Source organism: Lepisosteus platostomus, chromosome 8, assembly GCF_059453375.1.
Source record: "Lepisosteus platostomus isolate fLepPlt1 chromosome 8, fLepPlt1.hap1, whole genome shotgun sequence".
In the NCBI taxonomy this organism is placed as follows: Eukaryota; Metazoa; Chordata; class Actinopteri; order Semionotiformes; family Lepisosteidae; genus Lepisosteus; species Lepisosteus platostomus.
In genome coordinates this window covers 30,190,958-30,218,468 of record NC_142618.1, presented here as the reverse complement: position 1 = coordinate 30,218,468, position 27,511 = coordinate 30,190,958, and the positions used below count along the sequence as shown (strand labels likewise).

Here is a 27,511-nt window from a genome sequence, read left to right as displayed (position 1 = left end):
TGAAGTCCTGGATTTGACGGGACTACTTGTGAACACTGACTCCAATCTGGCTTTAGCTATATGTTGCTGGAAGATGAATCTTCTCCAAGTCCCAGGTCTCTTGCAGAGTGCAGCAGGTTTTTCTCCAGGATTTCTCTGTACTTTGCTGCATCCATTTTGCAATCTATCTTCACAAAGCCCTGATGAAGCAAAACATCCTCATACGGTCTCATTAGACCATAGAATCTTTTTTGCTCTGTCTCACAGTCTCCCTTCTGGCAAACTGAAATCAAGATCTGATGTGTTTCTCAACAATGGCTTTTGTTTTGCCACTCTCCCATGAAATCCAGATTTGTAAAGCACCTGGGGAATTGTTGTCATATGCACGGATTCACCAATCTCAGCCGAGATTCAGTTTGTCTAAATTTGTCTTAAGGGTTGTCATAGGCCTCTTGGTGGCCTCCCTGGCTAGTGCACCTTTCGCTCAAATCCTCAGTTTATGAGGATGCCCTGATCTGCATAAATTCACAGTTCTTTATGATGGATTTTACTGTGCTTTGGAGGATATTGAATGTCCTGGAAATTTTCTTATACCCTGTTACACCCGGGCTGGGAATGGCTTACAGCCTGATGTTTCCCCATTCAACCAGCACATTCACACGTGCTCTCAGCCTGCTTCCACCCTGCGCAAACTCACTCATGACGCAACTCCTAAAGGCCACTAATTTTTCAATAGGGTGGACTCTCCAGCAGACTACTTAAGGCTTTTTCCCCTGTTTATTCAGTGCCCCAACATTGATCTAAACCCTCTGTGCTAAGCTTCTCAGTACTGAAACACTCACCTGACAAACACCCAGTTTTTCCCTTGAACCACAAGCACTGAATCAGAGGGGTCATTCTACCCTCACTACTTTTTTCTTGACTCGTCATTCTTAAACCCTTTTTCTTTTTCACCTAAAAAGGTACCCCAGACTTCTCCGCTGCAGTTTCAAGACAGCCTTGGTCCACTGGCAGCCTTTGCATTATTAAGACAGCTTCACTCAAGTCAGCTTCTCTGCTATGTCAAGGCATCCTCATTCCTGCTCAGTTATTATTCAGACAGCTTCATTTCAATCAGCATGCATAATTACTTCATCATCTCTCATTAAAGCCTCGGTCCTAGCAAGCCTTCCCAAAGGCTCACAAGGATCCTCTGCGGACCACGGATCTTGGATTGTCAATTGCCATGGCCCTTCAACCTCAGAGACCACAGCATAACTTTGGTGTGAATACTTTTGCAATCAGTTACTTTTGATAGTAACTATACAATTGCTATGCATATGAGTCAAAGAGGTTTACTTAATAATTGAATTATCAGGGAATTGGAATTCTGTATGATCTTGCATGTACCCTAGTGTAACTAAATAAAACTTGTTCAGACCTCATAAATTTACATTAAATTGAGTTACCTACTCTGCATTCAGTAACTAAATTTAAATGTGTTGCACCTGCAGAAAATGTGGTAGAAACACAGAACTCCATCTTTACCTGCACCTCAGTCGTAGGATCCAGCTGAGGTGCTTCTAAATATGGATAGTAAAAAAATATTTTTTCAGTTAAATTTGAATGTTCAGTGTCACGCTACCTTATCACCTTTAGAAAGTCATTCATCAAGAAAAAGCTCTGCTTCTGAAACCACAGTGTTTAGATATAGACCCAGAGTAAAGAGATGAAGGCTCCACGTTGAGATACCTGTATTTGGTAAAGGACCCTCACAGATGCAATTAGGTGCTATCCTGTTTAGAGTCTTAAAAGAAAATGTTTAAATTTTACTATAAACACCACTGGTCTCCATATTTCAGAAATACGTGCTTCAAAACTACAAAGGTATTTCATTAATAGACACTACACTAAACCCCAGTAGCATTTACATACACTGAGAGGTGTTTAAAACCTTTCAAATACTGTAAGTATAGGAGCTAATCGATTTTGCTGTATATGTAATGCCAATAAGTATAAAAATCAATATGATAAATATTCTATTAGGTGAAGCATTGCATTATAATAGCTGTCTAGCATATTTATCAGTTCATCTATGAATAAATATACAGTATAGCATCAAATAATAATAATGATAATCTTTCCTTGAACCTATGAAGAAAGATGTGAAGACGGGGGTTTGAATTTAATCTTTTCTGTAGGGGGTTTAGACTTCCAAGTCACAAGCTGGGGTTTATGGGAGGAAAGGGGGTTAACTGATAAGGATTGCAGATGCCAGCTAGGAACCCCCCTGGGTGTAATGTTAAACTGACCATTTGCCCAGAACATCGTAAACTGGCCAAATACCATGAACCCCCCTCTTTACCATCAGACCGAGTGACGTCAGAAACGGAGAAGAAAACTGTATATAACCCAAAAGTTTGTAACAGTACGGGGAACAATACTTCGGTTTTGTTGTTTCTTGCGGGAAACAAGACTTCGGCTTTATTGTTCCTTGCATGCAATAAACTCATCTGTTTTACTTCATCTCGGGATCAAGAACCTTATTTCTTCTGTTACAACAAATTTGGCGTAGTCGGCGGATGCTCCAGAAGGCGCAGAACTTCCCATCGGCAGGAGAGACGGTCAGCGCGCACATAACTAAGAGGTAAGGACTCCTCTTTTATTTAAAAGTCCCGACTCTCTCTGACCGATTGGGAAATCTCTGCTCCCTGCGAGAATCGCCCGAGATGACGGAGTAAACGTGAGTTTCTGAATTCCTCTGGCCCGGGGAAGGCACCGGTGTATGTAATGGGTTGGTTGCTGTAAGCCCAGAATTTGGTCTGGCAGGGGTTCCGCGGTATTGTGTACAGGCGTTCGAAGCTGGTGTATGCCTTAATTGCGCGTGGAGTTTTGAACGGGTTTTGGACCCTTACCGTGAAGTTCAGGACTGGTGTGGGTCTTAATTGCACCCGGAGTTCTGAAGGTCAGAACTGGTTTGGGTCTTAATTGCACCCGGAGTTCTGAGGCTCAGAATCGGTGTGGGCCTTAATTGCGCCCGGGGTTCTAGAGCAAGTGGTGCATTAAATGCACGTAGTTCAGGACTGGTGTGGGTCTTAATTGCACCCGGAGTTCTGAAGGTCAGAACTGGTGTGGGTCTTAATTGCACCCGGAGTTCTGTGGCTCGGGATTGGTGTGGGCCTTAATTGCGCCCGGGGTTCTGGAGCTGAGTGGTGCATTAAATGCACGTATAATCCAGGATTGGTGTGGGCTTTGATTACGCCCGGGGTCCTGAGATTAGCTACGCCTTGATCGTGCACAGATTGGAGTGGCGTGGTTTCTGGCGTGGCGTGGTTTTTTTTTGTTTTAAAGGAAGCATGAGTGGAGGAGATATATGTATGTATGTTTTTGGTGTTTTCCTTGTTTGTGAAATACATATACACACGCGCGACACTGGCATGGGCGCACCTCATAGTGGGGAGCGGGGCATTAAGTGGCAGGATTTGGGGGACGTTGAGACCCGAGAATCGCCCTGATTGAGCTCAGTGCGTAAGTCCATCCCGGGGCAAAAGCAGCGATGCTGGCGTTCTGGGGATGGTGAATTACTGATCAAGAAAGGGGGTTTTCGAGGTCTCGTTTCTTACCTGTGAACAGTGCGGTGTAAGTCCTCTCTAAAGTCTCGGAGAGGCATTTAGATCTGGAGGTAACAGACGCCCTTAGCTGAATGAGTGCAGTAATGCACAGGTTTTTCCAAGTGAAAACATCCCCCTACTGAATGAGCTGTTACCTCACACACGACAAAAGTAAATCTTAAAGAAACCAAACATGCGTGCTAATTGGGTGTTTGAGAAAGTGGTGGAAGTATCTGATTACATATCGGAAAAGTGTAAATTGACTGAAAGGGAAGAGAAATATAGGAAGAAGCTGAGTCTGTCAGAAGGAGTTTGGGGCGAAGATGCCTGTAAAAGAGCGTATGAACATTGGAACAAAAACAAAGATTTAGCTGCAGCCCTGGTGATCGGCCGACACCTGAGGTGGCAGATTAGCATGAAGGAGAAATCAGAATGGGATAGAAAAGAGAAGGAGTTCACAGAAAAAATAAAAGCGTTAAATGAGAGGAAAGATAATTTATTCACGGCAAAAGAGGTACTAGAAAAAAAACTAAAATAGGCAGTACAGGAGAATGAGAAACTAAAGAAGGAATTAACTCCTGGTCACGCTGCACTGGTTAATGTGCTACAGCCGGCGACTAAGTTATATCCTGCTCTCCCACAGGGGAACAAACAGGCAGGAAACGAAAATAATTGGGATCAATTCCCTCAGTGGCCATATGGAGAAGGGGGGTCTGATTGGGATAACACTTGGTATGAGTGTGATAAAGACGGATCAGGGTCTCCCCTGTTAGAGGGAGGGCGCCCGCAGGTCTGTACTCTCACTCGAAGCGGGAAAGGACTTGATGTAGCAGGGGCTGGTGCCGTTGATGACAGCGCCACTCTAACTCTGTCTCGCACCCCGCTGAGGGGGTCCGTTCTCGCACCTACCTTCCCTGAACCCCCAATACGATCAAATCCAAAACCGGAGGATATTGACCGGTGGGCTAGAGAAGTACCGCACCCAAAATTAGGGATGCAGCGAACCTGGAGTGCGCTTCAGGAATTAAAAGATACTTATGGTATCTCCCCCCTGACTGCCGCTATGATCCTCAGAAGGACAGGGGAAAAGCGTGTCGGAGAACTTAAACAATTGTGTGAGGATAACGGCAGGGGAGGGCGATGGGAATGGGTTTGGCGATGGCTTAAACAAAATTATCCACCAAAGACAGATTGGAAAAAGATATCTGCGTGTCAGCAAAAAGAAAGCGAGGATGTGGCTGACTTCACTGACCGCTTCGTCACACTCTGGCTGGAATGCTCAGGACTAAGTGACGAAGATGATGTGAATAGCGACGCCTCTGCTGTAATTAAACAAATTTATTTGGGCGGTCTTAAGCCTGATATAGCCAAAGCCCTTCAGTTAAAAGAGCCCGAAATAGGGCAAGATACGACTAAACAATTTGAGGAAATAGTTAAAATGGCACGGCAAATCGAGAGAAATATGTATGCTAAGGTGCGGGCAATACAAACAGGTTGGACACCCCCCATACTGAAGGGTGGAGCTGGCCCTGACACCCGACTAAATCCAAAAGGCGAAATTACAACTCGGTGCCATTATTGTAAAAATTTCGGACATTGGCAAAAGAATTGCAAAAAGCGATTAGCCAGTGAGGGCAGGTTTGAAAGATACCGAGATCCCCCTTTCAATCCCTCAAATCGAGAGGGGCAAAAAAACCTGTTGTCACAATTACAGGATCTGAGCGAAGCAGACAAACGCACTATCAGGGAGCTTTTAAACTAGGACTCCCCCTAGTGGCCTCCCTACGCCTATCTCAGGAACTGAGTGAAAAAGAGCTCAAATTACAATGCACGATTAATGGGATTCAAATGTCACTTTTATGGGACACTGGGGCTCAATTATCGTGTTTATCTGAACAGTCAGCCAAACGGTGTGGTGTCATGTTCACAGGGAAGGAGCTGGAGGCCACTGGTGTAGGGGGTAATTGAATAACACTCAGAGAAACTCAAGAACTCAAGATTAGACTAGGAGATGGGGAGGTAACATTTAATGCTGTCATGTGGGTAGGATCTACCCCAGATCTGTTGGGATGGGATGCTCTGAAATACCTACAAGGGGTTACATTAACCGTACATGAGGAGAGGGTGGAGGTAAACATCTGGTCCCTCCAAAAAGACGAACTAAAAGGGCATTCAATTTGGACTATGGATAAGGACGAATGCGGGCTTCTGGATATGGAACCCGCCACATTTACTGGGAAATCCCCGCCATACACAAAGCCATATAAAATCAACAAAGAGGCGGAGGAAGGGGTTCGACCAGTAATACAAAAACTATTGACTCAAGGCATTGTACGAAAAACACATAGTACAAGCAACAGTCCAATATGGCCCGTAAAGAAAGCCAGCGGAGCATGGCGATTCACAGTTGATTACTCAAAAGCTAATCAACACATCAACCGTCTCACCCCCTTAGTAGCAGACCCCTCTGCTATTTTTCAACTACTGACCCCTGAGCACCAGGTGTTTTCAGTAATTGACATGGCTAATGGGTTCTGGTCTGTTCCTCTACACCCAGAGGTACAAGATTGGTTCGCCTTTGTTGTAGATGGAGAACAATATACTTGGACCAGGTTACCACAGGGGTTTCATAACAGCCCCACCGTGTATCACATGGCACTTCGGAGGCATCTCCGGGAGCTGCCTCAAGTGTCCTCCGTCGTTATCCAATATGTGGATGATATTTTAATCGCGTCTCCTGACGAGGAAACCCACAAGAAGGACCTCCAAATTATTCTCAACCATTTGGTTAAAAAAGGACACAAGGCTAGTTATAGCAAAGCACAGTTATGCCTAGACACCGTAATTTACTTGGGACAAAAGATTAGTCAGGGAAAAAGGGAATTGACAGAAGATCGGGCCCAGGCAATCCGAACACACCCTAGTCCCAATACGGTGAGAGAGCTCCGATCATTTCTGGGTCTGTGCAATTTCAATAGAAATTGGGTTGATGCTTTTTCTGAAAGGGCCAAACCACTTACAGACCTATTAAAGGGGGGAGGGAGGTCCCTTGATCCTATTGCTTGGAGTCCTGAAGCTGAACATGCTTTTAATGATTTAAAACAAGCTCTGTTACAGGCTCCTGCATTGGGGTTTCCTCAGACAGATCAACCATTCTACCTCTACGTAAGTGAAAAGAATGGATTTTGGACAGCTGTACTAACACAGGAACATGGGGGTAGGTACCGCCCGGTAGGGTATTACTCTGGATCCTTGGACGAGGTAGCCAGGGGCTGGGGACCATGTCTACGAGCCATTCAGGCCGTCTGTCTAGCAGTACAGGCAGTCAATAACATAGTGCTAGATCAACAACTGATTGTTCGATGCCCACATGCGGTACACACCCTCATGTCCCTGAATCGGGTCAGTCAGGTTAATGCGATACGATGGAGCAAGTGGCAGGTCTTGTTAGAGGCTCCAAATATTACCATTGAACGTGAAGGAGCTCTAAATCCAGCCACATTGTTACCTGACCCATCAGAAGCCTACATGTTAGAACACAGCTGTGATGTTTGGGCAATGGGAGAAGATGAGGGCATCAAAATAGCCGAGCAACCACTAAGGAATGAAGACCTCATCCTTTTCACTGATGGAACTTCATTCATAAATTCTAGTGGGGAGAGGAAAGCGGGTTGGGCTGTGACTACAGAACATGATATCCAATGTGGGGGAAGATTTGAGGTACCCACGTCAGCACAGCGAGCTGAACTGAAAGCTTTGGTGGAAGCCTGTAAATTAGCAAAAGGCAAGACCACCACAATATACACAGACTCACGATACGCATTTGGAGTATGCCATGATTTTGGAAGGTTATGGAGTAATAGGGATTTTTTAACCTCTGCTGGCACTCCGGTAAAGAATGCAGATCTGGTGTCTGAGCTGCTTGCGGCTCTCCAACTCCCAAAGCAGGTAGCTGTAGTCAAATGTAAGGGCCACAGCAGAGAGGACACTCCCGAGGCCAGGGGCAATAAGCTAGCAGACTGGACAGCACGTCAAGCTGCCCTGGGGCAATGGGAGGAGTGGGCTATAGAAAAACCTCTTCAGATTATTTCAGTTTGCACAGTGAACATACAGGCACTCCGGACGGAACAGCTCAGCGAGCTCCAGGCCCAGGCTCCAAGGATTGAGAAATGGACCTGGATGGAACGCAATGTGGGGCTGCAGAAGGATGGGACCTGGAGGTGCCAGCGTACAGGCAGACCCGCCTGTCCCAAGCAACTAATGCCCTACCTGGCACAGCAAATACACTCCACAGGGCACCCAGGTGTTAGCCAAATGACTCGACGCTTTGCTCAGAGCTGGGTGGGCACAGGCTTCACACCCTTCGCAGCTGATGTAGTACAACGCTGTGGAGAGTGCCAAAAAGCCTCTGGAGCACCGCCGGTTCGGGCTCCTAATCTTCGACGTCCTGCACCCGAGGGGCCCTTTAGACACTGGCAAATAGACTATTGTTCACTGCCACCCTGTAAAGGGAAAACAGGCCTCCTAGTGATAGTGGACCAGTTTTCTAGATGGGTGGAGGCTGTCCCTGTCAAACGAGAGACTGCGCAGACAACTGCCAAATATCTCGTGACAGAAGTAATTCCCCGATGGGGACTCCCGTGTCGCATAGACTCAGACCAGGGCACACATTTTACTGGAAAAGTGTGTCAGGTGGTGGCAGACCTACTAGGGATCAAATGGGACCTGCATTGCCCTCATCACCCGCAGTCCTCCGGCATGGTGGAACGGGTGAACCGGACTTTGAAAGCTAAATTGACAAAGTACCACCTGGGAGGGATCCCCTGGGTGGATGCATTGCCCGCCGTACTGTGCAGCATCCGGGCTGGGACAAATCGAATAGTGGGGCTGAGCCCGTTTGAGGTGATCACGGGGCGTCCCATGAGACTGAGTGACTCTCCAGGACATGACAGAGTAGGCTTGAGTTTACTAACTGATTCTCTGTTACAGTATTGCAAGTTGCTGACAGAGGCCACCCAAGGAGCCCGTGAGCAGGTCCTGGAGGCGTGGGGACCACCACCTGAAGGAGGGCACGACCTCATCCCAGGAGAGTGGGTATGGATCAGGAAATTTCCTTCACAGGTTCTCCAGCCCAGGTGGGACGGACCCTACCAGATCCTGTTGACAACCGAGTCTGCGGTTCGAGTGGAAGGAAAAGATCGCTGGATCCACGCGTCACTATGGGGGTTGCCATAACACGACTTTAACCTGCACAACATTACAATATCTACAGGAGCGAGGCTTAGAGCCCACGAGTTTCACAGGCTCTTACGCTCCTAAATATAACAGAAGCCATACACCACCATACCTGACTCTAAATAAGGAACGTGAGGGAAACATATGTTTTCAACACACTAATGGTCTGCACTTGGTTGGATGGAGTCGTTGCAACCTTACCATCGCTGCAAATATATCCACCTCTACCTTCCAAATTCCAGGATGGGATCGGCACACCCCACAATTCGGTATAAGTTTCTTATTTTCAGAGGCATGGGGAGCGCCAAACGGAACATATTTCATTTGTGGAAAACGAGCCTACCCATGGTTGCCAGCCCAGTGGTCTGGCTCATGTTATTTAGGATATGTGGTTCCTCATATCCGTGTTCAAACCCACAGCCCCTTCGGACCTAACCACAGACCACAAAGAAAATTGGCTGATTGGGAATATTATTTAGGTATAATATTTCCACAAGCCGGCATGAACTTTCTGAGTCGAGAGTTAATTCAAATGGCCTCGACTTTAGAAGAATTAGCAAATTCTACCTCATCTAGTCTGAAGGCTGTTAATGATGAGATGGTAGCCCTCAGAACAGTGGCCATGCAGAACCGACTAGCTTTAGATTATGTACTGGCGGCCCAAGGAGGAACTTGTGCAGTAATTGGCACTGAATGCTGCACATATATCCCTGATAATTCTGAGCACATCTCAGATCTGGCCCAACACATTTACAATGAGGGACAGAAATATCAGGACTATTATACTGAAAATTGGGGAATTGGATCTTGGGTAAAGTCTGTGTTTGGGGCCTGGGGCGGAACTTTTTTTACAGTGTTTATTTGTAGGAATAGTATTGTTTATATGTATAATTGTAATCATCACGTGCACAAAAACATGTATCACATCTTGCCATAACCGTGGAACGTACAATGTCATGGCAATACATACCTGTTCGCCAAGAAAGGAAAGATCTGCCCTGACATTGTATGTATAAAAATAGGCTACACTGACGTATGCCATATTTTATAAGGGGGGAATGAAGAAAGATGTGAAGACGGGGGTTTGAATTTAATCTTTTCTGTAGGGGGTTTAGACTTCCAAGTCACAAGCTGGGGTTTATGGCAGGAAAGGGGGTTAACTGATAAGGATTGCAGATGCCAGCTAGGAACCCCCCTGGGTGTAATGTTAAACTGAGCATTTGCCCAGAACATCGTAAACTGGCCAAATACCATGAACCCCCCTCTTTACCATCAGACCGAGTGACGTCAGAAACGGAGAAGAAAACTGTATATAACCCAAAAGTTTGTAACAGTACGGGGAACAATACTTCGGTTTTGTTGTTTCTTGCGGGAAACAAGACTTCGGCTTTATTGTTCCTTGCATGCAATAAACTCATCTGTTTTACTTCATCTCGGGATCAAGAACCTTATTTCTTCTGTTACAACACCTATATAATAGCAAACCAGTAAGACAGCAAACGTACTACAGAAACCTTGTTAGTACGATTGTAGAAACTGTTTTAAAGAACTATTTGTATTAAAAACTAAGGCTTTTTCTCATATGCTTTAAATTTCCTGTATTGAAACAAAACAGATAGAAACTAAACGTACACAGTGACAATCTACAGTATGTAAATGGACTTAACATTTTAATTCAAACAACCAGCAGACATTATATTAATATTCTAAAAATAGAACAGAATATTCATTAAAGCTCTTTTTGATGCCTTGTGCAGTTTAATTCTGTGATATATGGGTTTGTGGCTGTAACGCCCACTTTTGGTTTGCCAGTCTGCAGAAGTCTAATGGACTCAACAACACTTAAGTCAATGTATTTTTCTGAAATTTTATTTTCCATCCACGAAAACATTATTAATCAAGGCTTGGCCCAATTGCTTTGGGATGATTCTTAAATCAGCAAAGATGCCAGCAGACAGTGACTAAAAGTGGGATTCTTTGTCTGAAATAAATATATAACCCAGGAGACTTGGAAAAAAATATGTCAAAAGCATTTTCATTTCCCCCCTCACCTAAGAAACTGCTGCTGTTGCAGCAAAATTTAGACCTTTTCCATCTAAATGCAACATCTGTTTACAGTTTAGTGAAATACCAGATACTAGTCAACAGGGACAGTCCAAACTTGCTGTGCTGTACTGTCAGCACAGAAGTTTATGACTAGTCTCTATATAGTAGCACCATAGTAATGCTAGAAAATTTAAAAAGAAGAGTTTGTCATTTCAGGATAAGATAAAAAATGGGTCAGAATGCATTCTGATCAATTGTAGAAGATATGCAACTTCTACTTCTCTTTTTCATCCTAAGGATTTTGTCCCAAACATTTTGTAAAAGCTTACTAAAGCAGCAGCTCACTTTTGAGACCCCAGAACAACCTGCGGCATACTGACATATGTTATGGAAGAAATTAGCACTGCTGTAGCCAATAAGTATCTGCTGTCTGCACTTGGAGGACAGGAGGAAATCTGGCTTAAGAATTCCAGGATTCTTGCCTTCCATGACAGCACTACACACCGAGGAAAGCTTTAAAACAGAACAGCAGAACCTTACTCTGTGCCAGACTCCTCTCTGTTCTGCACAGGGGATCCCTCTGTCTAGGTTGTGCTAACTTTAAGACAGGAAGGGCCCTGGAGCGAAGAACCCATTTCTCTCAAAAAGTGTTTATTCAGAACTCAGCAATTTAATTTACTGTACCAAGCTATTATTGCTGTTGTTGTTTATAAAGTGCTCTTTTGTTGATTGCCTTCTCAGAAACAATAATCTGCACCCAATATATAAAATAATTTATTGTGATATCCAATGTGTCCGATTTTGGTCTGGAGTAATTTTCACCAGAGAGGACTAAGTAAAAGTCTGCAAAGGAACAAGTAATAGGTTTATTCCATGCTGAAATGAGAAGGAAGAAAACACAATGTTTCGGCTGTGGAGCCTTCTTCACCTGAACTTAATTAAAGTCTGTTACCTTTGAATGTAATTTATAATTGTGTAGATTACACCTTTTAACAACTTTTACAAAGAGAAAGGACCTACGTGCAGTGTGCCATTCAAGAAAAGAAACAACTGCCTCCTGACACAAATGAGGCATAGCAGTTACCTCACAAATTTCCTGGGGAAATATACAGTATTTATGGCCGGGGTTCAGACAGACTGCCTTTACCTGTTTGAGCTCCTGGGCTTCAGACTCTGAGACAGGTGACTGCTGGGCCTGTACCTGCAACTGTACCAGCTCACCTGGTGGGAGCTCCTTCATTCTTATTCGGTCAATGAATCCAGTGGCTAAAGGAGAAAAAGATTTTAGAATTCGTTTTTCAATTTGTTTTTAGAATTCCCTTCACATTGGTAAATGTAGCGCAGAGTCATATAAGAAGAACAACAAGAAATTCAGTACCAAGTAGTATTCAGCAATATTATTTTTAAAAAACAGAGAGCAAATGCAGGCTAATAAGCACGTTTGATCTTTGAAAATGTTCATTCCTTTGGCCACAGTTCTCAGATGGGCATTGTTAATTGAATTAGCAAATAAGATCCTAACAATGGACTATTCATGAAACTGTAAATTACAGTTTCTCTATCCCAAACCTTTTTCTATCTGCTTTGAATATGATTTTCTGTCATTCAATCTGGATACAATACAGATAATGTATATGGAATTTATTTTTATTTCTATTTCTAGTTTTAGTCTTTTTCACAGAATAGTTTAATTAAACTTCGTCATTACTTTTGGTATTCAATAATTTTTATTATGGTACCAAGCCTATATAGTTTAATTAATTAATTACACTTATATAGCGCTTTTCTGGACACTCCACTGAAAGCACTTTACTGGTAATGGGGACTCTGCTCCACCACCACCAATGTGTAGCATCCACCTGGATGATGCGATAGTGCGCCAGAACGCTCACGACACATCAGCTATCAGTGGGCAGGAGAGCAGAGTAATGAAGCCAATTCATAGATGGGGATTATTAAGAGGCCAGGATTGGTAAGGGCCAATGGGAAATGTGGCCAGGACGCCGGGGTTACACTCCTACTCTTTCGAGAAACGCCCTGCGATTTTTATGACCACAAAGTGTCATGTCCTCGGTTTTACGTCTTATCCGGAGGATGGCGCCTGTTTACAGTATAGTTTCCCCATCACTATACTGGGGCATTAGGACCCACATGGACCGCAGGGTGAGCACCCCTGCTGGCCCCACTAACACCTCTTCCAGCAGCAACCTTAGTTTTTCCCAGGAGGTCTCCCATCCAGGTACTGACGAGGCTCACACCTGCTTAGCTTCAGTGGGTTATCAATTGTGAGTTGCAGGGTGATATGGCTATTGGCGTTTAGATGTTCAGATCAGTTTAGATGTACTGTGAAACATTAGCCTAAAAGAGCACTCAGAGTAATGCAGCTACAGTATAATTCTGAACTTGACAATCACTAGGTGGCAGCACGTTATATGCACCTATTAATAGGTAGAGGCACCTATTTTAAGCTGACGACCAAATTCACAAGCTTAACAAAACATAAAATACACCATAGATTTAAAAATGGTGCAACATGTGTGCCAAGGAATTTGGAGAAGCAAAGGGGCAGATTGCACAGAATACTTGCACGCCCAATAAAATTACTCTGTGAAACACCACAGGAAATGTAATAAGATACTTAACATTCACTACATAGGAAAGATACAAGAATCTTTACTTCTGTGGGACAATTTATACACTTGAAGCTCACTACACTTTCAATTAATGGCAGAATCCTACACATGGAAATAAACAACAACATGACTTTGATAAAGCTGAATAACACTTTATGCAGCTTTATTTTACTTTAGTTTTTATACAGCTATATTTCACATACTGTAGCTCTGCAGTGCCATCACCTGGTGCACTTGCAGACGACAGGTGTATCTGTGATCACATACAGTACACAGTACTGTAAGGTCCTGCCTTTCATTTCTTTCTCACTTAAGAGTATATTTTCCAACTATAGTATCTTAAACCTCTTAAATTCTGTGTTGAACTAAATAAACATTTTTAAATGCAAAAATCTAAATATTTGTGCCAGGTTGACCAGATCACCTCCTCTAATTTGTAACCTCCCTTTTATGTCTTTAGAGTAAGCTAACTCAAGTTTTCAAATAGTTGATTTAAATTGTAAATAAAAAATAGTTCAGGTGGGTAGCTGTGTCAGCATGTGTAGGCTGCAAAGGAACAGGTAATAAGTTTATTCCATGCTGAAAAAAAGAAGAAAGAAAATACAACGTGTGAGCACCTCACACCTGAAGAAGGCTCCACGGCCGGAACGTTGTGTTTTCTTTCTTCTTTTTTTCAGCATGGAATAAACTGATTACTTGTTCCTTTGCAATTAAAAAAATGTTTGCTACCACACAGCATCACCACAGAAACTGACAATGGAGATTTCATTTTAAAATGACAAGTACTGTTAAGTCATCATTTTCACTTAAACTGAGAAATAAAATTGAAATCCTGGATTCTGCAAATGTGTCAGACTTGACCCGTGTTTTGTAATTGCCTTTTCTTGTTTAGACACAGCTCTCTGCAGTGAGCTTGCAAATATGGTCAGTTGTCACTATGCTAGCCTTACTAGGTGCCAGTGTCTATCCCAGTGGAATAAGTAACATGCAAACCAGTGGTTCCTGACTCCAATCCTGGAATGAAGCATTACTGGTGGTTTTATAAATCTCTTCAAGTAACCAATGCTATAAGAACTGAGGAAATCTGTAAAATTGCTCTGATTAAGCTAAAAATCAGTTCAATTAGATCATTAAGATTTGTGCTGTCATGAAAACTTACAGGAATCCAGCCTTTCAGGACAGGGTTTGGGAAAACCCTTGCCTCTTAGGCAGTTTTTAATTTAATTTAATATTGTGCTACATTCTCACAGTCTTTGTAACGAGCCTAAGCCTAACCTACAGAACAGCAGAAAGACAGTTTATAAAATAAAGTGACACAGAAACACATACCACTTAGGATTCTAGTGATGGGGTTTCAGGAATGGAAAAATCCAATTCAGCATTTCTCGGCCAAACCTGAATATGCCCATTGCAACATACAACATACACAATAGTGTGCTACTGACTAGTGAGGGGGTAGGGTTGATAAATGCTATGATAGCACTTTACATTTTGTAAAGTGTACACTTTGAAATTAATTTTGCTTTTAAAATGTTGACCTGTTCTATAAACATCGGATTAAACATACACTATAAAGAGAGGGAAGTAATTACTACCTACAAAACTAACTCTATATAATGCTGTATAAGAACAAAACATTAATAAATGAATTAATGAATGTTGAATTAACCAGAATTAATAAATGTTGTTGCTTCTAAATGTTACTTCATGTGATCTAGGTATACTGCTATTTTACTTTAATATACAATGCAGAGCCTCTCCTTTTATTTTCTCTCACACATTACTGTACTGAAGTGTGTCAGCTTTTCACCATCTTCAAAGCATCTGTAGTTGCACTAACATGTAGTTAACAACCATGTTTTTACGCTTAATATTTTGTTTTGTGTTTCTGCAAAGTACATGAAACTTTGTCATACATTATCCTTTGGGCACTTGTTTTTCTTCATTTTACAGCTTCATTTTTAAAAAGTTTCTTGCCTCGGGGATATTATAAACTGCTCTGTTACACATGCTCCTTTATCTGAATTGGGAAATTTATTTTTTATTGAAAAAAAAATCCAAATAATCACCTGCATTCCATATACAGTTTTCCGAACCAGATGTGGGTGTTGGAGGCATTGTCATAAATTCTGCATAGTCCGGCATGAACTCAATTTTTTTCTTGTACTGCATCTCCAGCACTGACAGAGCTTCGGGCATTTTGGCCGAAAGGAGTTTGTAGCTGATGTCTGGTTTGCCAATGAAGCGCTGCCGGATGCTTAGTTCATAAGGGCTGTGAACTCGGATGTCATCTACCTCCTCCCTCTCGAATCTGTGCATCAGCCGGGAGTCGCCATCACAAACCTCTAGAGCTGACACTTGCACTGTAAGTTTGCCCGGCTTGAGGTTGGTGTCACCTCCTTTGGAATAAATCACTGGAATGTTAGTTATCACCCCCTGCTTTCCATGACCTCTTGTGGTAGATGCAGATGCAGGGCTCTGGGATTTGTTTCTCTGTTTGCTTTTTGCTTCCTGATGGCTTCTCCAGGGCAATTTACTAAAGGGCCACCAAGGTGGGGATTCCAGTTCTGAAAGCAGCCTGAGGAATTGGGGCAGAGGAAAAGAGATTAGTCGAACGAAGCAATGAGGGCTCTTGAGGCTCAACTACGCACCTGTGTACAATCCAGAGTCCTAGCTCTTTAATCCAAAAGTCTTTCAGAAAAGTCTGTTTTGTCTGAGGCACAAACCTGAGGAACAAAATATGGCAGACTGAAAGCAGTCAAGCACTCAAGATTTCTGGCAAACCCCTTTTTATTAAGGAATGATAATACAGAGGCATTTAAATAATAAATATGTATGTAAAGGGAATTCTCTAAATCCTCTTTAAAATTTATTATTTTTTTAGCTGGAAATCTTGAGTGTACAAGTGTTTCCAATCTACCAAAAATGTGCACTCTCAATTTTTTTTCGGGTCACTTAGAGAAGGGAAATACTGTACTCCACTTCGTTGGTGTTATAAAACATTTTTACCAGTCTTTTGAATTTCTGCAGATTTTCACAGTTTAATTTAATGGATTAAAGTAACTGAGATGAAAGCAAGAGGCAACTTCACAAAGAAATAACTCCAATCATAGTATTACAAGTTACATACATATTACAATGTATGATTCCAGAAAAAAACGTTTTCTATTTGCATATGTCTGATTACTGTAATTTTATTTTTTTTAAAGACTTTGAATTTTGAACTTTGCAGTATTTGTGTCTAATGCCAGAAGGGCTAGTAAATGAAATCCATCATTTTAAAAATAACAATATAAACTTTAAGAAAAAAAGCATATTCAGAGTGCATAGTGAGTACACTGGTAATCCCAAAGAATCTGACATATGATCAGTAAACAACAACTTCCTGCAATAGCTTACAGGAGCTCCCTGAATGGCTCAACCAATGACAGGCCTTTGCTGACGCTTGAGTTCAATAATCAGAGTATAAAATGAGTTCTATAACCACAGGTTCAAGCCAGCATCATGCCACTGGCTGCCTATGACTGGGACTTCTGAGGGTAGGGTGGGATCAGCTGGCTAGGGCTTGCTCTACTCTCAGCAATAGAATGACAGGGAAAGTACAGGGCTGAGCTGCCTGCGTCATGTTAACAGACAAATAACTTGAAGGTGGGCAAACCTGAGAATTTGGCTTGCATTGCCTCATTCTACCCTGCATGTGGCTACATGGTTTGTACCCGCAAGCTGAGACATGAAATGCAAACAACTGGTTATTCCAAACCTAATAGGTATAACAAAGATAAATGATGAAAAAGAAGAAAAATACTCGTTTACAAGTACAGCCTACTGTGTTGATGTTTTGTAATGAAGGATCCATATTTTAGACACATTACTTTTTACATTTAGAAACAAGTATTTTGCAAGTATCCACATCCAAAACCGTAGGACTTACACACCTTCATAACATCTGCACTAAGAGTATCAGGACTGCTCTGTTACCAAGATCATTCCATTCTATATAGTTTTCCAATCTCTAACCTACATTAAAAGCCAGTGTATGTGCCAGTCCCAATGCCTCACCAACAAATATTTATCCCAAATATCGCTTCATGTATAAAATAAGGATCCAGGTTTTTACAAAAGTTCTGTGTCACACAGTGCGAGTGTGCATGCAGTAAGAGGCATTCTCTTGTTTTACATACTTGTCTGCTACGTATAAATCCGACTCGATCTTGTCCAACCCCAGCATGATGTTGTCGAATTGCTCCCCCTGGTGGTGAAGTACTGTCCCAGTATCCTCCAGCTTCTTCTGACTACCAGATACCAGGCCTATCAGTTCCTTCCCCTTGCTCATTTGTGGTTCTGAGGCTGTGGCTCCAGTGGCACCATCAGATGACAACAGCTCCTCCCTCCAGAAGTGCTCTAGCACATTGTACACAACCGCCCGGTTGGGCTGCAGAGAGCTGAACCAGTGCTTTATGTTCCCTTCTTCCAGAATGGTAAGAGCACTGAAAATAAAGCTGGAGGACTCCTTCTTGATCTCTACAACACGAGAAAGCTTGATGCTGGCCACAGTTTCCGCTCCCTTGCTGGCTGTGAACCTCATAGATAAGCGGGTCAGAGACAGAGTACCAGTGACCCAGCGTTTCTCGCTATTAATGTAGTAGGAGCCCAGCCAGCTATGAATGGGGACGTCCCTGCTCATCTTCAAAGCCTCAGGGTCAGTTTGCCCAGTTTTCTAACTACTGCAACTGCAAAAATAAAGATGAAGACTGTGTAGTTACTGGAGATGTTTTTTTTACATTGTTGCCACCCCCCACAAATTAAAACTCTACCTCTCTGTCATAAAACCACATTTTAATATCTTATGATAGGTCTTTTCATAAGAACCAAGAAAACACTTTGTAGATATCTCCTAGTGTAAAAGGCCTCAGGATTTCTATATACAGTATTTCAACAGTATTTACTTTACATAGCATATTGATAATAATGCACAAAATGTGTAGAGCATTTGCAGAAATTCAAGTACTGTGACAAAACATGGTAATATGGAGCGGCATATGTACCTGTCTGTGATGTTTCAAATGGCACACCTGCCTTGACTTTTTGAACTCCTCCACAACACTGCCCCCGATTACCTGCCATTTGTTTTTGCATACTGTATGCGTTGTTTTGGTAAATAAAAAAGCAAACATCACCCATGTGTTTACAAGGCAGGAATCTAGATTACGACAGAAGTTGGAAATAAAATATTTTATCATTAAAATCCAAGGAGCTCATGCATTTAAAAGTTCATAAACAAATGAAGGAAATCTGTGCCAAATACGACAGACTATACCTGAATGCAGAAGGTGAAAAAGTTGTCCGACAGTGTAGTTTTGCAATTCAAAATTCTTAACCTAAGATGTTCTCATTCTTGCTGGGACTATTTATACTGAATCCCCTGAATAATATGCCAACTGATAGTTTAACTTAATATTGCTTTAACAGTTATTTGCTTGATTCGTAACCGAACACGTTTGCTAAACGGGATTCCTTATGTATCGTATTTTATTTCAATTTGATAGAATATGTCGGTCTACATGAATTAGACGTTCAATAAACGTTACTCAAAGGAGCACGTCATCCTAAACGCCCTTTGAGCTTCTCGCCTCAAACCTGTGACCCCCTTTAATAACGAAAAAAAACACCAAAACTGATACAATCTAATAGATAAAATCGTTTATTTTTTCAACCGTTAATTCCTTCAACGTTTTGTATTCAATGTTAGAATGTTTATCAAATTAACTCGAAACTATAAAAATATAAAATCAGGTATTTAATGTAAAGTACGTTAAGAACCTGATTGTTTACTGTACATACCCAAATAATTGCTACTTCCGTCTTTGCAATATTTCCATTGTTAGCCGCATTATACGTGAATTTTGTAATATTTTGAATACTAATACAACGTACAGCTATCAATATTATATTTTATTATATTAAAATAGCTACATCTTTCTGATATCTGTATTGCCGAGAAGACAAAGACGAATTTCTTTCAGTTAACCATTTTAACGAATCCGATTTTGTTTTTATCTTTCATCTCTTTCAATCAATAAGAGTAGTCGAAAGCTCCTGTTTTCCTTCTTCAGTCCAGTGTCAAAGGTGTGTCACAATATTTACAGTCCGACTGTCCAACTGAAACTCTAACTGCGATGTGTTTATTGATGTGTTGTTTTACTTCGCTTCTAGTGTTATAAAAATGACACAGAAAAAATATAAAATAGGATAGAAAAATTAGATGCACAAGTAAGTATGAAACGCAAATGATTTTCGTAAAAAAATATAACCTTAATATATTTGGTGTAACGCTTTGATCCTTCCCCCTTTACGTAGGAGATCCACAGTAGTCTTGCAGATATCGAAGTGTAACAGAAAAATGGAGTTTGTAAGAGACCACGTTTGGAAAGTCAGTAATAATTTTTGCAACACATTTTACAACTCTGAATAAGAGCGCTTTCTGTACGATGCGATTTTATTTTATGATTTGTGTGGAACAAGAATACTGTATAATAATAGCCTGGTAAGATAAATATAGAATTTATATTTACAACGTGATCCAGTGTGGCGAGTTTGATTTTTAAGCTTTTAAAAAGTGCATACAAATAATTCGTGCACTTTTAATTTTCGAAATAATATACAGCTTGTCTTCGATGCTAATATTATTATAACTTATTCTTGTCATAAACGTCGTAACTAATACCATTAATCATTAACGTGTGTGCTGTGTTTTATGAACATGGAGTCATGCACAAGAGAACGTTTGGTTTTGAATGAAAATGAAAAGGTCGTTTACACGTCTAATGAATTTAATTTACTACCATTTTACATTGTAAAGCAGAACGTGAATTAGTTCTACAAATAAAAACAGAAATGGATAGGGAAACCTTTCAGTCGTGTTCAAGTCTAAGTAAGATCTCCAGAAAATCATACGAGCAGTTCTTTTCCTCTCACTTTGTCGACTATATAGTAAAAAGGGATTTTAGCTATTCCAAGTTTTTTAAAAATTACTTGCTTCCAAACCATCCTTGTGTGTTTTCGACAAAATTTACGGAAGACTGGAGCTGTAGGAAACACTGGGTCACTGAAGAAGGAAAACCAAATTTCCAGCGACTGCTGCAGGACTATGGTAAAGAGTTTTATTTTCTACTTTATGATTCTATTTCAACAACATCTGTTGAACTAGAGCAATAATGTGCTGTTTAGTTATAGTGGGTTTGTTTGTCATTCTTAACGAATTAATGCAATTTCTGCAAGGCGGGTCTGTGGCTTGATCTAAGGTAAATAATGTACAGTACAGTACATATACTGTACCTGCAGTTCTGTCCTCAATGACTTTAAAGCATTACAGCTCCCCTTGAGTTAAAGCCATAGGGTCAGTTCTTTTTCATACTGTCCATGCCAACAGAAATAATGCTTAAGGATGAACCTCTAGACAGACCTCAGTGGATGCCTTAAGACTTTCATGATCTGCTCACTCACAACAGAAGTGAGCCTGTAACTTAGAAAATAGATAATAGTCATTCAGGTTTAATACTTAACAGTAGGGAGGGTCATTTAGCTGCAAGAAGTCAAATACTGTATATTCAAGAATGTTGGTGGAGCAATATGGGACTTACTGTACTGTATTTTTTTCCTCAGATTTTGACTTGTGATTTACCCCTATTAGTTTTCTTTAACATAGAGTCCCAGAAAATTGGTTCTATGGTCTTGCCCATTGATGACTGAGCATACATCCTGTTTCTCTGTTTTGTCTCGTTGTCCCAGTTGTGAATTTATGTCTGGGTCCTCAGTAAGCATCTCTAAAAACAGACAATGTGTTTCCTTCCATCGGTCTGATCTTTACCAATGAGGTCTTCAAACATCATCTTACACAGATGATGTGTAACATCTTATACAGGTGTTGCTCAAGGAGTCAAATAGTCAAGGATGAATTTTGAAGCATTTCCAAGGGAAATGACAAGTTTTCTGTTATCCTGTCTACTTTGATGCACCAATACAATCATTCACCTGAATGCCCTATTACTACCCTAGCAGTTACTATAGCAAAGGGGATAAATTATTATGCAATCAACACATTTTACATTTTTATTTTTATTTTCAGGTGCTTACATTTAACATATTTAAGCATAAAGGTTTGTTTTAATCATAATATTCATCTTTTAAAAGTTAATTAATTACTTCATTAGACGATAACAATTGGAAATTGTTTTGTTACATCATAAGAAGGGTTGAATATTTTTGCAAGGCACTGTTAAATAAAATAAATGTGAATGGAAAATGTGCACTGATATCTAATGGTTCAGCTTGACTTTCTGTGTAGTAGGAATCATAGGTCATTACCATTCTAAGGTACTGTAACTATTAGGAAAAGCCTGAACAGAAATGTTTTACTTAGTTTTTTCATTTGTCAGTTAGCTGGCTAGATTTAATTTATCTTTATATCAATGTCCACTTTGTATTTTAGGAGATGCTCTGGTTCCTGTGGCAAATTGCAATGTGAAGGAATACAATGCCAATCCAAAACAGATTATGCCCTTTAAAGACTATGTTGCCTATTGGAAAGAATACATTCAAAACGGACACTCATCTAACAAGGGATGCCTATACCTCAAGGATTGGCATATGGACAGGTAAAATCATGATTTTGCATGTTCCCTGAGTTTTGTGGTAGTTCCCACTTCTTTACTCACACAGCAGGCTGCTCTTATGGTACTGCAACTCTGAAGATTCATTTAATGCCATTTAATGATGTGCATGGCATTTGTGAACCATGACACTAGACAGTGTTTCATTAAATGTAATTTTGAATTAGTCTGTTATCTAAAATATGTTTGCATCTGGATTTGAGTCTGGCTTCTGCAGCTGCAGTGTCTTCCTTAAGAATTGGGACAGTGAAGTCAAAACTGCAATTTTTGCTGCATACTCAAGCAATTCAGATTTGATATGAAAAGATGAATAAGAGGCAAAAGTACAGAATGCCATATTTTATTTTTTGTGCATACATCCTTTAACATTTTAGAATAACACCAGTTTGTAAGAGAACTCAAATTTTTCAGCGTTTGGAACAAATATAGAAGTTATGTTGTATTATAATGTTTAAGACATTATGAATACATTGTTTCAACATAGTACTGTATATAAAGCTGTTTAGGATACTTTGTGATGAACTGTTTTATACCATTGATAGGAATTGTATAATTACAGTATCAGTTTAATGAAGTTAGAAATACATTGTCAGCTCTACTAAACCTTTGACCCTTCCAGTCCACTTCGTTAGAGAATTGTAACACTCAAGTTTTAATTTCCCTAAATGATCATTTGCCAGATCAATATGATGAAGTCGTGGTTCAAAGTGAAGTAGTGGCCAAAGTTCTGTGGTGAAATGAAACTTAGGGGCCACATGTGAATAGCATATTCTAGGTCATAACAAAATAATGATTTCTAATGTTGTGAAATTTATGACAGGGAGTTTCCTGAGCATAATGTTTATAGCACTCCAATGTTTGCCACCTCAGACTGGCTGAATGAGTACTGGGATGCCATTGAAGTGGATGATTACCGCTTTGTCTACATGGGACCTGAAGGCTCATGGTATGGAATTCTTTCAATTTAAAGGATTGTTTCATTTCATTTCTTAAACCTATTAAAGCATGACGAATGTCACCAACTCTTTCTTGATACTTTAGAAGGGTTAAATGCAGTGTCTTGGAGTGTAGTAGGGGTGTTTCCCCTGTGTGCTGGCTAAATTTCCCCTTGGCCTTTACCAATCATGGCCTCCTAATAATCCGCATCTATGAATTGGCTTCATCACTCTCTTCTCCTCCCCACTAATAGCTGGTGTGTGGTGAGTGTACTGGCGCAGTATGGCTGCCGTTGGTAATGGTGGAGGGGAGTCCCCATTACCTGTAAAGCGTTTTGAGTGGAGTGTCCAGAAAAGCACTATATAAGTGTAAGGAATTATTATTATTTATATTTTTTATTTCCTTTCAAGATAAGCAGCATTAGTTCTATTTCAGACAGAGTGCCATCCAGTTAGACTCTTCTGTGTCACACAGCTCCAAGCTGGTTGTTTTCAAAGTTGAGAGATGCAGATGCATATGGGCAGCCATGGCTGTAACCACCAAGCTGTGAGTCTGGCCACTGAGTGGTGATGACTGTTGGGACTAATCTTCTCAGAGGTGATGGTTTGCACATTCTGAAAACTCCTTGTACAGCAGACAAGTCCTTGTACACGTTGGTAGTTTTTTGAGACATGGTGCACTGCTTATGATCTTGGCCTGATCCAGTTCTGTTTGGCTTTTGGGGGGGGGGAGGAAAAGTAGGCTTTTCATTGAAGGTGTACATGATGACCATTGTGGATGGAATTTTGATGGGTGCTCACCATCCAGCCAGCAGTTACTTGGGCCATTCTGCCTATGATCCCCCCCAGACATTTCTATTGACCTTTTTAATGGCTCCTTTTAAACCCCAGAGTTTGTGGATCTCTCTTGTTGGGTTCTCATGCCAACTTGTCAGGCAGGGGACGTTCTAGGCATAATTGGTGAGTTCATTTTAAATTCTGAAGGTGTTGATCGTCCATTGGTACAATACAAGCCATCCTTGATACTTGACATGGTGTTGTTGCTCACTGCATTTCAATGTATTGGACTCAGCACCTGCTCCTGTTCCAAGCCCAGGCCCTCAATGATCTTGAGCTTCCTCTCAACCTGGGTAGCAGATGGTTCCTGTTTCCTGTTTACCTATTGGTGATGACTGCGTTCTGCTTTAAAAGGAACAAGGGGGATGTTGTCACCACCTTGGCTTTCGACCTCTTCCTGCTTTGGTATCAAATAGGATGGAGCTGTGTGACATGGTCAGGTTTGATTGGGTGACTTTAGTATCATTCCCCAGCAAGGGACATTGACTTCCCATTCCTTTTTAGGGCAAAAAAGTTGTTTAATTAGTATCAGTTTTTAATGTCCTAAAAGACTTATTTTGTTTTAATATCCATTTCCAAGTATCACTACCACTAGATGGCGCTGTTTATTTTGATTTTTGATATTCATGTGCCTCCAGCTCCCGTTCTGCTGGAAAATCTCTGTGTGTGTCATATAGTTTAACTTTGTTTCGCAGGACCCCCTTCCACGTGGATGTCTTTTGCTCCTACAGCTGGTCAGCGAATGTGTGTGGAAGGAAAAAGTGGCTTCTGTACCCTCCGGGACAGGAAGAATATCTTCGAGATTGTCATGGCAAGCTTGCTTATGACATCACTGCGCCAATACTCCAGGACAAGAGGCAATACCCTCATTACGAGGAGGTCTGTAAGCCTCTGGAAATCATCCAGGAAGCGGGTGAAGTCATCTTTGTGCCCAGTGGATGGCATCACCAGGTGTATAATTTAGTAAGTGCCACCTTATTTGTTTGAACACATTATATGTCTTATATCACATATAATATTACATAAGACCTATGATGTCCATTGTTCTGTTTTTTCTAACTGCTTCATCCAATTCAGGGAGAGCCTATCTTGGCAGGCAAAATGTGAAAGGCTGAGTACTCTCTGGACGGGATGCCAGTTTAACACAGGGCACATAGAGTACAAACATAAACATAAACAGGCACACGCTCACACCAAGGCCAGTTTTCTCAGAAGCCAATTAACCTACTAATGTGTCTTTTGACCCAAAGGAAACCAATGCAAAAAACAGGGAGAACATACAATGTCCAGGGCCAGAACTGAACCCAGGGCCCCAGCACTGCAAGGCAGCAATCATCATTGTGTGCTTTAACTAAGACACAGACAAGACACAATGTTACAAGGACTCTTACATATCTGCATTGGCTGGTTTTCCTAATGGGCTCAAGATTCTGTTTTAACAAGGTCTATGGCTTTGAGTTTTTATTTTACTGGAACTGTCTTAATAATTAAGTCCCACTCAAATTATATCTTTTAAGAACCGTAAAGACATACCTGTCTGTGGGTGCTACCTTAATCTCTGTTGTTCTGTGATGGTAAAAAATAATGCAAATTGTAAATATTTTACAGTGATTTAATCTGGTTAATTGAACAAAAAGATCTGAAAACGTCTTAAGAGTAGAATGGCTATCAGTTGCAGTTTTATAAAACTGTGTGTTGTCTTTTTCTCATGTATTAGGAGGACACCATCTCTATTAATCACAATTGGCTCAATGGCTGTAACTTGGACATCATGTGGCAGTTTCTTCAAGGGGAGCTGAGTGCTGTGCAGAATGAGATTGGAGAGTGGAAAAACACCATGGACAATTGGCACCAGCACTGCCAGGTATTCAGACAGAAAGCAAGGATTCTCACATTCCCCTTGTAGGTCATTGAGAACTTCAAGTTGTATTGCAGAAGTAAAGACTTGTAATAGTTAAGCACCTTGGGATTTTCACTTTGTAACAAGCTGGTTGTTCAGTCAGACTGTATCTTTAGCATGGCACCTGTACTTGCTGTACTTTGTTGTATTGTGATTCTGATAATAATTGTGTGTAGTTTCATCAGGACTTTGCATTTTGATTGAGTAGTTGGCTATAATTGAATTTGCTACTTTGATTAATATTTAAACATGTGCTTTGTAGCGATTCTGTGGATATACTATTTTTTTAGAAAAAAAAAGTGGTTGTACATGTTTAGGACAGTTCAGCAAGTTTGATCAGTTTTGTGGACAGCCTCAAAATTAAAAGTTAAAAGCTTGATGATACACAAAACCTTCTTCCCAACACATCTCTAGTTATTCCTTCTAAGCTGACGGGATCATTTTAGATCAGTGATGAGCAACTCCAGTCCTCCAGGGCTGAATTTCACGTTTTTCAATGAGTAAGTGATTAGAATCAAAAGCCATTACTTAAATTAAAATGAATGGAATTGCCCATCCCTGATTTAGGTGATTTATAAGTATAATATTAACAGTCTCTCTCAATTCTCCCCATTCCTGTATCACATTGTAAAATTCTATTTGTATTCAGATTTTAAAGATTTGCTGTTCTTTTTTGGTGTGTTAAATGTCCCTCCTTTTTAAAAAGAAAAAAACAAATAGGAGCAATATGGAAAGATCATTTTGAAATCTGAGAGATTCCATTGCAGTTTACTTTGTGGAATCGTTTGCCTCCTCTTCTCTGGGACTTTTCAACTTGTAATTCATGAGCTAATTTAATGTTAAAGCATAGCGACCGAGCTTTTCCCTAAACCAGAACATTGTCGAAAATGCAGGTCTCTACAAACACGTTGGGTTGCTTTAAAAATCACATACCGATCGTGTGTGTTCCAGGTGATCATGAAGTCATGCAGTGGCATTGACTACAGGGAGTTCTACACCTTCCTGAAGATCATTGCAGAGAACCGTCTCGCCTTCCTCAACTCCTGTGCAGGAAGCTCTTCCTCCAGCAGGCTGTCTGAGGCCTTGGCTGCTCTAGGTCCTTACCACGCAGCTTTTGATCTGCAGCGAGTGGCACATGTCTTGGAGTGTCTGCTCAGCAACGAAGACTTCAAGAGGCTGGACCCTGATTCCTTGTCATCACAGCCAGAAAACTTGCTACAGCAAATCAAAGAGGCACTGGGATCAGTACTGTGATGATACCCACTCAGAGAAAAAGACAGATGCTGCAGGATGCAACATGTAATGTTGCAGTTTTTCACTTGTGTTGATTTCATTTGTTGCACTGCCGCTGTGGATATTTCAGTGTCTTGTGAATTGGCACTGTTAAGTGTGACACAAGTAACCAATTCTTTTTCTTCTTTTTACTGTGTGTGATCCTAAGTCTCACTTCTGTTTCATCTATCAGTTGAATCTGAACAAAAGCAGGTTACCTGCTTATACAGGGTAAAATAAATCTATCTGAATATAAAACATCTTCCCTGTTAAAAATGAACAGATATTCAATGATTTGTGTACAGTAGTGTTTTAATATAAAATGTTCACAAGCACTGAAGAGAATAGCAGTGTTTCTGTAAAGGAAGGACATACAGTGCTTTGAAAAAGATGCAGATCCGTACTATGGTGGTCC

The 27,511-nt window shown here is 41.0% G+C and overlaps 2 protein-coding genes across 4 annotated transcripts in view; one reads left to right on the top strand and one right to left on the bottom strand.

Annotated features, from left to right (window-relative positions):
* The window catches only part of snap47 (synaptosome associated protein 47), a 34,074-nt gene extending 14,445 nt beyond the window's left edge, over positions 1-19,629 (bottom strand). Inside the window, exons 1-5 of one of the 2 annotated variants that reach the window (XM_088643074.1) lie at positions 18,801-19,629; positions 18,529-18,683; positions 17,665-18,213; positions 15,553-16,061; positions 11,998-12,116 (exon numbers count right to left, since the gene is read on the bottom strand). In XM_088643074.1, coding sequence (XP_088499200.1) covers positions 11,998-12,116; positions 15,553-16,061; positions 17,665-18,167 — 1,131 coding nt within the window. In that variant the 5' untranslated portion in view covers positions 18,168-18,213; positions 18,529-18,683; positions 18,801-19,629. The remainder of the gene's footprint in view (positions 1-11,997; positions 12,117-15,552; positions 16,062-17,664; positions 18,214-18,528; positions 18,684-18,800) is intronic. The other variant, XM_088643075.1, reaches the window with a different exon arrangement.
* Positions 19,630-19,822: 193 nt separating this feature from the next.
* jmjd4 (jumonji domain containing 4) lies at positions 19,823-27,390 on the top strand. Of its 2 annotated transcripts, none has more exons than XM_088643077.1 (6): positions 19,823-20,633; positions 21,972-22,137; positions 22,973-23,098; positions 24,656-24,887; positions 25,642-25,788; positions 26,776-27,390. In XM_088643077.1, exons 1-6 carry the CDS (start codon positions 20,378-20,380, stop codon positions 27,076-27,078), a joined length of 1,230 nt encoding a protein of 409 aa, XP_088499203.1. In that variant the 5' UTR covers positions 19,823-20,377; the 3' UTR covers positions 27,079-27,390. The 2 variants fall into 2 exon arrangements, with proteins under 2 accessions (XP_088499203.1, XP_088499202.1); XM_088643076.1 differs by having other exon boundaries at positions 19,825-20,633; positions 24,620-24,887.
* The last annotated feature ends 121 nt before the right edge of the window (positions 27,391-27,511 follow it).

Excerpts from the sequence above, each read along its gene's own strand:
- jmjd4 (XM_088643076.1), top strand. The coding sequence starts at position 20,378 with ATGGATAGGGAAACCTTTCAGTCGTGTTCAAGTCTAAGTAAGATCTCC. Across the intron at positions 22,138-22,972 it reads AAGGATTGGCATATGGACAG|GGAGTTTCCTGAGCATAATG; the intron begins GTAAAATCATGA and ends AATTTATGACAG. Across the intron at positions 24,888-25,641 it reads ATCACCAGGTGTATAATTTA|GAGGACACCATCTCTATTAA; the intron begins GTAAGTGCCACC and ends CTCATGTATTAG.